The sequence below is a fragment of the Macrosteles quadrilineatus genome, unplaced genomic scaffold, assembly GCF_028750875.1.
Source record: "Macrosteles quadrilineatus isolate MER2022 unplaced genomic scaffold, UCM_ALF_1.0 Scaffold_1__1_contigs__length_201487025, whole genome shotgun sequence".
Taxonomy (NCBI): Eukaryota; Metazoa; Arthropoda; class Insecta; order Hemiptera; family Cicadellidae; genus Macrosteles; species Macrosteles quadrilineatus.
Window position 1 is genome coordinate 131192032 of NW_026542594.1, and position 13103 is coordinate 131205134.

Below are 13103 nucleotides of genomic sequence, written 5' to 3' on the forward strand. Positions count from 1 at the left end.
AGTTCGCGCTGAGCCTTCTCGCTGTTCACTTCGCATGCGTTCGTTTTTACTTCTGAGTGATAGTGACAAATAGTATTAATATTTAAAAACAATACAAAACCTGTTTGAACGTACAAACCTTTGACCAAGACTATCCCAAAACCTATGAAAGTTATATAACAAACATTGGTAAAGTTAAAAACTTGTTAAATGGCACGGACTTGTATAATTTTAAAATGTCTTTAAATAGGAACATTAACTTAACATTAACCTACATTAACTTAAGAAATAATCTACAGATAAAAAATAATAATTTTTTTAATGATGTAGCCCCACATTGACCACTTCCAACAAAACGTATCAAATATACAATATAATCTCACTAACCTCAACGTAATAGCTAGCCTTTCTTTAGAAGTGATGCAGTTCCTCAGTTTAGTATTTCGGTAAGCAATTGAAGCTTTTATTTTCTGGTGTAATTCATCAAAGGACGCAGCAGACATTCTGAAGTATTTGAAAAACTTGTTATCATCACGCCGAAGTTCATCAAAAAGAGTTTGAAATGATCCTGTGTTCCCTACTTTCATTAATAGGGTGAATCCAATACTTCCGCTTAATCCTACGACGCTTAATTCTGCGCCATAGCAGCCACATAGCAACAACAAATATAGGATTCATTGTTTGATACAAAAACCACTGTTAAGATATTGTGCAACACACTCACTCCTCCACGGCTACCGAGCAACTGGTCATTTATCCGATAAAGTGTCGTATAGTGGGCGAGGACCACACATGCGATAAGAATATCATACGACACTGTCGTACGACCGAAACCGTATAGTGGGCGAGAGGCCTATTGGTGACGTTTGCGCTAGCCCCGCCCTGGCTGTTGCCAGAATAGGCCTACTCATTAAACAGATTAGATTTGAACGACGTTACTGTATAGAGAGAGCATTAATGATTTAAACAATAATAAATTTATTGCACATGATAATTTACTGCAAGAGTAAATAAAATACATGCAGAATAAACAACAAAAGTAACGGTATTAAAATACAATTATAAAAGACGTTTCTGTATTAGGCTATGGCATTTAATCTGCGTTGTTGAGCCTGCACTGTGTTTATGAAAAACCTGTTGGATTGTAGTAAATTTCCAAACTGACATCACAATGCCAACATGCTTAATCTGTTGGCTGAAAATTATTCTTATTACGGGGAAAAGGAGGAATATCGATTATCATATCACGCTTAAATATAACTGTACTCCAAGCAGTCTATGTAGGCTAATTAATTAATGGCCTACTTTTAGCAATCGTAACTGTATCTCTTTACAGAAAATTATTTACACATTTAAGCTAAAAGTTGAGTTCTATAAAAGCTTAGTTAAATATTTACTTAAATAGTTGTAACTGAACTTCTGTACAGGCCTAGCAGTCTAGGCTATTTAAGCCTACGTATCGTAATCGTAACTGCACAAGCGTAGCAAATTATTTACACACCTTAGTTGAAAGTGTACTTGTATAAAAGCATAGGTATTTATTTACTTCTGGACTTCTGTTCAGGCCTTGCAAATCACTGTATTTATATAGCATGATAGGCTACTGTTATCAATTAGTATTTGAAAATACTGAATACCCGTTTCGGAAATGCAGTTTCTATTATTTTCAATAATGAAGACTTTCTTTTGATGTTTATAAAGCAATATTTACTACAAAACTAATAGAAATTAGTAATGCGAATCAGTGTACAGTATTATAAATCAATGCTTAATGGTATTCATCGGACGGACTGCACTTTTCTTTTGAACTGTCTTTTGTAATTTGCTAGCATGCGCATTTGGAGGTGCCCGTGGGTACAGAATGTCAAGTCTCATACACTACGATTCTTTGTTTACACCTACGTTGTTTTCTTGTAACCATCATAGCAACCCATAAGGCTAATGTTAAAAATCAAAAATTTTATGTTGGTCTTAAAGTGTACAGACATTATCAAATTTAAATTTGTTTGTTTCCAAACTTGAAAAATGTTTGTTAAAATAACCCTGGAAAGTATGGGTTCAGTACGTTCAGCCGTTATTGAGTTAATTGATTACATAGTTTGCATAAGGTCCGATCTCAAAGAGCTTCGCTCAATTAATTCTTTACATGTAAATATGGGTGAGGTTCATTTGTCCGAGTTTTCAACTGTCCAAGTTTGTTAAAAATTACAAAATATTTGAAAAATCAGTTGTCCGAGTTTTCATTTGTCCGAGTTTTGATAAATAACTAATAATAATTAGATAAATCAACTGTCCAAGTTTTCATTTGTCCGAGTTTATAAAATTATTTAAAGCGTTTACCTTCCCCGTAGCAGCAAACCTAAGCACTCGCTTATTTATGGAAATATTTTAGGAAATATGCAATCAGACAAGTTGAAATTCGCTTCGTCTGCAGGTTTGCTGCGGCAGGGGTATTTTATATTATCAGCAAATTTGATTGGTTGTGTTAGGTGATGACAGTTTAGTTTTATAATTAAAAATTGTAAAATTAGTCTTATAATAAAAATAATATAATTTTTCTTAAGTCGACGTGAGGGGCTCTCGCGGCTCGCACAATGCCCGACTCCTTCGCAGAAGAGGTTTACATCGGCTTCTGACCAGGCGCCTTAGACACGCTAGTCTCGGCGCGCAGTGTCACATTTGATGTTGACCCTACTCGGACAGTTGATATTTCGATATTTTTTTAATAATTTAAAAACTCGTACAAATGAAAACTTGGACAGTTGATTTAACCAAATATTATTATTATTCAAACCATACTCGGACAGATGAAAACTCGGACACTTGATATTTCGATATTTTTAAAAATAATTTTATAAACTCGGACAAATGAAAACTCGGACAACTGATTTTTCAAATATTTTGTAATTTTTAACAAACTCGGTCAGTTGAAAACTCGGACAAATGATGTGATCCCGTAAATATTGCTTTAATTGTTTTATAATTTTTTTTACATCGAAAATGATGAGAAGTTTTGTTTAGTGTAAGCAGTGTGAGACATGTTTTACTACGGTACTGTAAACATAGCCAAAACAAATCACTCCAAAATCATTCTAAAATAACACAAGACTGAAATGTTGTTACGTACTTAACTAGTAAGAGTCTTACTAGAATTTTCACTTTCGTTTACTAAGACTAAAAATTTTATACTGATAAATTTAGTTTTTTCAAAGTTCTACAATTGTAATTTAATACTTGACTAGTATGACTGATGTTTCAGACTAAACAATTTTGTATTAATCAAAGTTGAACTATATCCTCACTTTAATACTTAATTCACCTAACTGATATCAGCGAGACGTAGGAATTGGCTAACTCAGGAGCTCGCTAACTCGGTCGTGTGTCGGAACTGGCTAACTCTGGAACTGGCTAAACGTCTCAGTCAGGAATTGGCTAACTCCGGAACCCGCTAACTCGATTTTGTCTCGCGGCGGAATTCGCTAACTCTGGAAGTTGCTAACCCGGCCGCGCCCACTGCATGGAGCGTTGCCAACCTTGCACGACAAAATAATCGTACATTACCGTATTTCAAAATATCAGTGTCAATGAAGATACAGTAAATGTAATTGTTTTTGTTATCAATTTCACTTTTAACAGATAACTAGCCCAAAGTAATTCAAAGACAATTATTAAAAAATCATGAAAAGTGTTTTTTATTTAACTCTACAATGGCCAGTTAAATGTTTATGATTTCGATCTTAAATATAAATGCCATAAGTATAAAAGAAAATAATAGCGTTGAAAAATATTGAAAAGGTACTAAATAATTAAACCTCTACGAAATTAAGCTAAAAATACACACTAGTTTTCAAACATGGAAAACAAATTTAATCGTAATGTCATCAAACATCAACCATCAGTCATCAACCGTCGTAACTTTCATAACTAATTCATAGATTTAAAATTGAATGTTCGTCGTTGAATCGTCCAACTTACGTGTAAAAATATGACATTAGACTAAGCTTTTATCTAGGCCTAATAGTTTAAGCCAAAGCATTGTAGGCCTACTAGTAAATAGTTGCCTAATTCTAAAATGTGTTGAATTTTTTAGTAATAATGTTACATGTTTTAAAACAGTTTTTAGATTGTACACCTAAGCACCACTAGTAAATAATAGGAGAAGATAATATAATACTCATATAATAAAACGTGACAGGGTAATTTTAATTCACGATTCTTAATCAACGAATTGACGGATTTTCTTAGTTGGGTTTCGTTTACATTGGTTTCACAATCGAAATAAACTATACCAAACCATTGCTCGGTTCACCGTTCCCAGGTACTGAGCTACTCAATAGACAATAGCTTTGTTTTTTTATAAGATCAAGTAATTTTAGGTATGGCCACCATTCATAAGAATTGTAACAAACAAGAACACCTGGGTCGATTTAGAACCAGCCTGGAGAAAATCTCCAGACTTTTAAAAAGTAGGCCTACTGAAAGACGTAAAATTAATATAAATTAAACAAAATTAATTAGCCTACGATAAAAGAAATTTACAAGTTGTATTTATGCATAGACTAATTTTTAATACAATCTATGAATAAATTAGGCCTACAACTTTATAATATTGTATTGATAAATATGTATTTAAATTCAATAGCTATATTTAAAAATACATTACCACTACAATGTATTTCTGGACTGACGTTTAACGTGTAAATTTTATCATGATTTATGATTCAATTTTATGATTCAAGGTTACAAGCCTAGTATATAAAATACAAACTCAATAATTTATTTGCAGAAGTTCAAAAAATGGTATTTATTCGAATAAAAGAAACAAATGGCGAACTACGAAAATAGATATTTCATAACATGTAAAAGATCCAAATTAAATGTACATTTTTATCTTTTTGCATACCATTAAGCTACTATTTAAGTAAGAAGCCCAAATATACAACATACTCCCTTATATTAGTATATTTCTAATCCTTATGGATCAGCTGAAAACAGTTTTATTGTTAGTTCTGTCCGGTGCACTGTCTTTAGAGGTCGTGTTTTGTTTACAATTGTTTCTTGTTTCCAGTAATTTAAAACCTCGTTTAACCAAATAAAACGTTCTAATAACAACTAATAACACGTCCCCTAGTTATATAACCAAACAGTAAAGAGCAAATTATGAAATTAACTATAGAAATAATAGAAACACAATTTTGTCGACACTAGCGATCAGTGTCACCGGATATGAACTAGACTTGAAAGTTTACAATGGGATATAAAGTTTACTTGTGTTGGTTAGTCTATGGTAAGACTATAATGCATTTTCCACCCTAATAATCATGAGAATAATGTTAAACATACTTCTCAATATATTTATTTGATCAACTACGTTGCTCTTACTCCTAATTAATCGTAGGATACGACATTATGGTACCGATACTATATAGGTACTACACTTTCGGTAACACTGGCCAAAAATATTCGTGCTTGGCTCCCATTGGACGGCCCGCGAGGCTTCTGATTGGGAGTTAGCGAGTTCCGCCGAGGGACCGAGTTAGCGACTTCCGTACGAGGACGGAATTCCGTACGAGGAAGTTCCGGAGTTAGCCAATTCCGAAACCGAACAAGTTAGCGAGTTCCTCTCATCGACCAAATTTGAAGATAGGGCTTTTAACATGGGGTTAGCGAGTTCCAGCTAGTTAGCCAATTCCGCAGACCCATATCAGCATATCGTTTCCTATGCAAAATAGTTATTTTTAATAAGGTGGTCGGTCGTAAATAATATTTGTTTTCTTATATGTACTGATGTTTTTTATTAAAAGATTTTAAATGTTCTTGCCTATTATTACTATTTTTGTATTTTACCAGCCATCTGTCATAAATCAGTAGTAGTCTAGTCAATGATCCAAAAGTGGGTGTAGAGTGTGTGAGCAGGTAACTAAATGATTCCTTCAGAGACTTGTTCAGGGGGTTTAGGGTGTTAACATACCAAAAGTCCTGACTCCTAGGTGGTGAGCCAGGGGTGGAGGGGGAAAGGGGGGGGGTAATCGTACGCATTTTAGGTTTTGTGATTATATCTCGAAAACTATCAACTTTTTGTATGCTATACTAAATTATAAAATTACGGAATTTGTGTTCCAATGCGCGAAATCTACGCTCCGCAGCAAGCTTAGAAGCTCCAAGAGGAGGGTGAGCCTGTTTGAATGGAAGACTGATTTGTGAAAGTGCAATGTACCCAGCCTGTCCGTTATTTTATGTAGAACTTCATTGTGAGCCTACTGAAGAAACTCTTTGAATACCTTTTTATTTATTTAACTCCAGCTGACTTCCCTAGTCTCTTTCTTCCATCTACAAAGAGTACAGAGACCAACTAATTGCTGTGTAGGGTGGTGTAAAATCTTTTTCCCAAACCTTTATTACTTTGTCTTTATACCAATATGTCAAAACCCACACTACTGAATTAGTTAAACCCTTACCTATTGATATTAGCCTAAACCAATATTTTTACAATTACAGGGTGCTGAAATAATGAAGTGTCTGCGGCCGGTGGACGTGCTGAGTCAGCTACTACAGCAGAGTCATGGAGCTGAGAGTGATGCTGTCAAGTCATACTTTCACTCTCAGACGGAGGACCAGGCCTGTGCTACATGTCTGTTGCTGGCATGTGACCAGAGTGTGCACAACACCAAGGTACAAAACATAATCATATGCATTATAAACTAAAGCGATTTTATTTATTTTGATAATTTTCATAGTTATAACAGTAGAAAAGCACAAGATATGGGTCCACTATTTAATATATTGCAGAACACAATAAAAATGGGAAAACATGTCTTTTTTTTTATTTAGCTGCTTCCAGTACTATTACTCAAATCTAAATTTGGAAAAACAAGATTTCTTGTAGTCAAGTCATTTTCCCGCCCCTCCTCAGTGACGTAGCGCTGTTACATCGGCTCGTGACGCAAAGGCAGGCCGGCACGGCGGTGCATATGTCACCCAAAAACTACACGTATCTTAATAATTGTGTTTGAATACTGTAATATATCATCGTGTCTTTTAATTAATATGAAATATTATTTCATTAGATATAGTTTTTTAGTTTTATAATGGGATTTTTAAAGCGGGTTTTGTTAATATGCTAAGCTGTAGTGTAGCTACAGTAGATGTAAAAACGACTCATGAAAGACTGAAAATGTTATTTACCACGTTTTTTCTTGTGAGAAATACGTCACTAAGGGCTGCTTGGCTTGTGAAGTGCAAATGAGCCGTTGACTTTTAGTTTTTAGTATATTTTTTCTAACACCAAAACCTTTTGTAGATTATTCATTCTTAAATATAACACAAGTATGATATGTAAGTACAACAAAAACATTTACATGATGGATAGCCTCTGGATCATTAAAATTAGCAGAATATGGTTTATGTTACCTTGCCTAAAATGATCCTGTATAGTTGTCAAACACGACAGCTGTTTCAAGCTACAATGAGCACATCTTCAAAGTGAAGAAACACAAAATCAACTCATTTAACCCGCGGTTGAGCACGTCAAAAAACACATAAAGTACATGAAGTTCACACAAAAACACATATTACAAACACTAGGTCAAGTACCGCGAACACGCGACGCGGCGCCGGTAATGTGTAGGTCATGACTGGTACGTGGTCACGGTGGTATTGGAGACATTCACTTCCCTCCCCATCACCTGTTGTTTATCAGGACCCTTGCGCTGATTGGTCGAGTTCATGATGCGGATGGCGGTGTTATAAATAATATTTGATTTGAATGATAGCTGCTCATTTAAGATATGGTCAGGATGTTCTCTAGCTGCTCTATAGATTTCAAATTCTTCTATTGTATCCATGCGCCTCTTGTTGTTGCAAAAATGCATGACTTCCAAATTTGTTTCTTTGTCAGTGTAGTTATGTTTGTGGTTAATGAGATGGTCGGCGAAAGCGGATTTGTTGTTTCTTTTTGGTAAATGTTCTTTAAATCTGGTTTTGAATGAACGAGCAGTTTGCTCGATATAAAAACGTGGGCAGTTGTCACATTTGATTTTATAAATTCCTGTACCATTCACTTTACTACGGGTACGGGGATTGTTCTTGGTCTGTTGTAGGATGTTGGAAAGTTTATTGGAAGTTTTGTAGGCTATCGTAATATTATTTCGGGCCATCTGTTTAGTTAGGGTATTATTTAGGACTGTGCCAAATTCAGCGCTGACATATTGTTTGTTATCTGTTGCGTTGCCTTGTCTGGTCTTGTTGTTATGCTTCCTTATCAATTTGCCAATTAACGAGCTGTTGTAACCATTGGCTACTGCTATGTGTTTTAAGGTGTCGACTTCATTTCTATAGTTTTCATTACTCAACGGTATGGATAATAGTCTGTGAACGTAACTGTTGAAAGCTGCTGTTTTGTGGTTATGAGGGTGGTGTGTTAGAGGGCAGCCCATGGTTAGTCCTTCGTTCAGTTTGTAAAATTGGCCATTGAATGTGAAGTAATTTTTATTTAAGATGCATTCTGTTAATTTGATTAGTTCTCTTTTAGCAACTGTTGACAAAGAAGAATTTTTATGTAAGTTAGTTTCTAGTATGTGGATTGTTTCTCTAACAGGCAAGTTGGTGTATAAATTAACGACATCGAAGGACGCGAGCATGTATGATCCTTTTAATTCAATGTTTGTTAATATGTTAACTAAGTCTACAGTGTTTTTTATGCTATAATCATTTTCAAGAACTATTTCTCTCCGTCTTAAGAGGATTACCAAAGATTCATAAACCTAATGTACCAATAAGGCCCCTTGTCAATTTTAGGACATCCCCTGCATACAAGATCTCGCAAAAACTAGATAAAATAATCAGGAGAGAAATAGTTCTTGAAAATGATTATAGCATATTCTAGGATGTTCATATGATTATTGCGACTAGAACATTTAAGGTTAGGAAAAATGGCTGTCAGTAGGTCACGTGACCACATTACTGTGCTCTGAGCGGCCAGTAAACTCAAACTATTTTCTCTTTACTGGCGGCCAGTAGCTACTGGCCGTTGAAGCGTCCAGTACCTCATCACACGTAGACAGTAGGCGGACAATTACTGGCCGCCATTAATGGCTAGGTCTACTGGACGCCACTACTTTCCCCGTCTGCAGGGGGCTATAGAAACAAATTTGGAAGTCATGCATTTTTGCAACAACAAAAGGCGCATGGATACAATAGAAGAATTTGAAATCTATAGAGCAGCCAGAGAACATCCTGACCATATCTTGAATGAGCAGCTGCCATTCAAATAGAATATTATTTATAACACCGCCATCCGCATCATGAACTTGACCAATCAGCGCAAGGGTCCTGATAAACAACAAGTGTTTGTAATATGTGTTTTTGTGTGAACTTCATGTACTTTATGTGTTTTTTGACGTGCTCAACCTTAGGCTAAATGAGTTGATTTTGTGTTTCTTCACTTTGAAGATGTGCTCATTGTAGCACGAAACAGCTGTCGTGTTTGACAACTATACAGGATCATTTTAGGCAAGGTAACATAAACCATATTCTGCTAAAAACATTTAAAACAAAGGTCAATTACATTTTTTTGACCGAGTAAAGAAAACATATTCAGGATTAGAGTAAGGCATTTAAACAGCAAAAAACGTTGACCGAGAAAAGAAAACATATTCAGAAGAATCAAAAGTGGGTTAAATCCCATAAGTGAATAATGTAATAGCAAACCACTGTACTTTTTTAGCGTAGATTTTGATTTTTAAGTTTTGGAAATTTATATAGGCCTAATTTACTTTATTTGAATGTATTGAAATTTTTGTAATAAAACTAAATAGATAAATTGAAATTATTTTCCTTCTTGCATATTTCCAAAAATTACAAAATACACATTAGTATTTTGAAACAACCTCAATGTATTTTATACAGGGTTAGTAAAAAGTGTGGAGACCCCCTGTTATTTTTTTAACGGCCCATACTAGAAAAACTACACTCGGCACACAATTATGGCATGTTATGAAGTACTTTTTGGGCATAACCACCACTTGGTGTTCATCCCCAAAATGGGGGATTTTGGGGGAAACTAAAAAATTTCAAATACAAAGACCCATCGAGTGACCCCTCATTTTGAAGGTCCTGGTAAAAGAAAACCAACAACGCAAACTAGAGGTCTCTATCTCAGTTCAGTACAAAATGGCAGCCGATTGAAATTCTCATAAGTTCCCAAACCCAAAATGGGGGATTTTAAAGGAAACTCAAAATTTTTTAATGATAAGCCCCATTGAGTGACCCCTCATTTTGAAGGTCATAATAAAAGAAAACTAACAACACAAATTATAGGTCTCTATCTTAACACAGTAAAATATGGCAGCCAGTTCAATATAAAATTGCAAGTTATTTCCGATTTTAAAGATTTCAATCACCTTCCATTTTTTACTGAATTGAGATAGAAACCTCTAGTTTGCGTTGTTAGTTTTCTTTTACCAGGGCCTTCAAAATGAGGGGTCACTTGATGGGGCTTATCATTAAAAACTTTTGAGTTTCCCCCAAAATCCCCCATTTTGGGTTTGGTAAGCAAGTGGCTATTAGGCTTAAAAAGTACTTCATAACATGCCAAAAAGGTGTGTAGAGTTTAGTTTTCCTAGTGTGAGCCGCTACAAAATTTACAGGGGGTCTCCAGACTTGGAAAGCTGCAAGTTAAATTCAACTTCTGAGAATTTCAATTGGCTGCCATTTTTTACTGGATTGAGATAAAGACCTCTAGTTTGCGTTTTTGGTTTTCTTTTACCTGGACCTTCAAAATGAGGGGTCACTCGATAGGTCTTTGTATTTGAAATCTTTTAGTTTCCCCCAAAATCCCCCATTTTGGGGATGTACACCAAGTGACGGTTATGCCCAAAAAGTACTTCATAACATGCCATAAAGGTGTGCCGAGTTTAGTTTTTCTAGTATGGGCCGTTAAAAAAATAACAGGGGGTCTCCACACTTTTTACTAACCCTGTATAACCTCAATGAATTCTAAAAGTTTGAATAAATAATATTAATAGTCCATACATTAAGATACATTCGAGCAATACAAATACAGATATTACACAGTAACTTAATGTATATGATCAATAAATACAGTATTCTTAGCCATTGCTTTACATTCCACTCCCATCATTAAATATCTACTAAAGTTACTTTCTATATTTATTAAAATTTGGGTTAACGTAACCCTATTTGAAAATCAATTACTTTTATAAAATACAGTAATACCTAATAAAAAATGTGCAACAAGTGAATAATGTTATAGTAAACCGCTGTATTTTTTGAGCGTAGATTTTGTTTGAAGTTTTGGAAATTTTAATAATTTACTTTATTTGAATGTATTCAAATATTTATAATAAAATTTAATAGATAAATTGAAATTATTTTCCTTTTTGCATATTTCCAAAAGTTACAAAATACACATTAGTATTTTGAGACAACCTCAATGTATTTTATATAGGGATGGACGGGATTGAATTTTTAGTTCGGGACGGGACGGGATTTTTATTTCCTTCCCGATTTTCGGGACGGGACGGGACGGGATTTTTATTTCCTTCCCGATTTTCGGGACGGGATTTTTTCTGTGCATAAAAAGAAAGTCTTGAGTATTGCAGTTACCAAAAAAAAGACATACAAAATCAATTTTTACCGTTTGTGGTACTGATCTATAAAAACCAAAGAATGGGTAACAATATACAGGTACCTATAGAAACTTGTGACTCACGGTCACGGTGCGATCGTCAAAATGACCGCGGTCACGGGGTGATCGTCGGTATGACTCGCGGTCACGGGATGATCGTCGGTATGACTCGCGGTCACGGGATGATCGTCGGTATGACTCGCAGTCACGGGATGATCGTCGGTATGACTCGCGGTCACGGGATGATCGTCGGTATGACTCGCGGTCACGGCATGATCGTCAGTATGACTCACGGTCACGGCGCGATCGTCAGCATGACTCCGCGGTCACGACGTCGGTATGACTCGCGGTCACGGTGCGATCGTCGGTAGGACTCCACGGTCACGGCATGATCGTCGGCATGACTCCGCGGTCACGGCATGATCGTCGGCATGACTCCGCGGTCACGGCGCGATCGTCGGCATGACTCCGTGGTCACGGCGCGATCGTCGGCATGACTCTGCGGTCACGGCGCTTGTCGGTAGAACTCCGCGGTCACGGCGCGATCGTTGGTATGACTCGCGGTCACGGCATGATCGTCAGTATGACTCACGGTCACGGCGCGATCGTCAGCATGACTCCGCGGTCACGACGTCGGTATGACTCGCGGTCACGGTGCGATCGTCGGTAGGACTCCACGGTCACGGCATGATCGTCGGCATGACTCCGCGGTCACGGCATGATCGTCGGCATGACTCCGCGGTCACGGCGCGATCGTCGGCATGACTCCGTGGTCACGGCGCGATCGTCGGCATGACTCTGCGGTCACGGCGCTTGTCGGTAGAACTCCGCGGTCACGGCGCGATCGTTGGTATGACTCGCGGTCACGGTGCGATCGTCGGTCCAATAATCGCGGTCACGTTGCGATCTTCGTTATGACTCGCGGTCACGTTGCGATCGTCGGTCCAATAATCGCGGTCACGGTGCGATCGTCGGTAGGACTCCAGGGTCACGTCGTGATCGTCGGTATGACTCCACGGTCACGGGGTGATCGTCGGTATGACTCGCGGTCACGGGATGATCGTCGGTATGACTCGCGGTCACGGCATGATCGTCAGTATGACTCACGGTCACGGCGCGATCGTCAGCATGACTCCGCGGTCACGACGTCGGTATGACTCGCGGTCACGGTGCGATCGTCGGTAGGACTCCACGGTCACGGCATGATCGTCGGCATGACTCCGCGGTCACGGCGCGATCGTCGGCAAGACTCCGCGGTCACGGCGCGATCTTCGGCTTGACTCCGCGGTCACGGCGCTCGTCGGAAGAACTCCGCGGTCACGGCGCGATCGTCGGTATGACTCGCGGTCACGGTGCGAACGTCGGTCCAATAATCGCGGTCACGTTGCGATCTTCGTTATGACTCGCGGTCACGTTGCGATCGTCGGTCCAATAATCGCGGTCACGGTGCGATCGTCGGCAGGACTCCACGGTCACG

The 13103-nt window shown here is 37.7% G+C and overlaps 1 protein-coding gene across 1 annotated transcript in view; it reads left to right on the forward strand.

The window, feature by feature from the left end:
* LOC128985055 (nuclear pore complex protein Nup155) overlaps nucleotides 1-13103 on the forward strand; it is a 210283-nt gene that overhangs the window by 79168 nt on the left and 118012 nt on the right. Inside the window, exon 10 of the mRNA XM_054404431.1 lies at nucleotides 6478-6651. Coding sequence (XP_054260406.1) covers nucleotides 6478-6651 — 174 coding nt within the window. The remainder of the gene's footprint in view (nucleotides 1-6477; nucleotides 6652-13103) is intronic.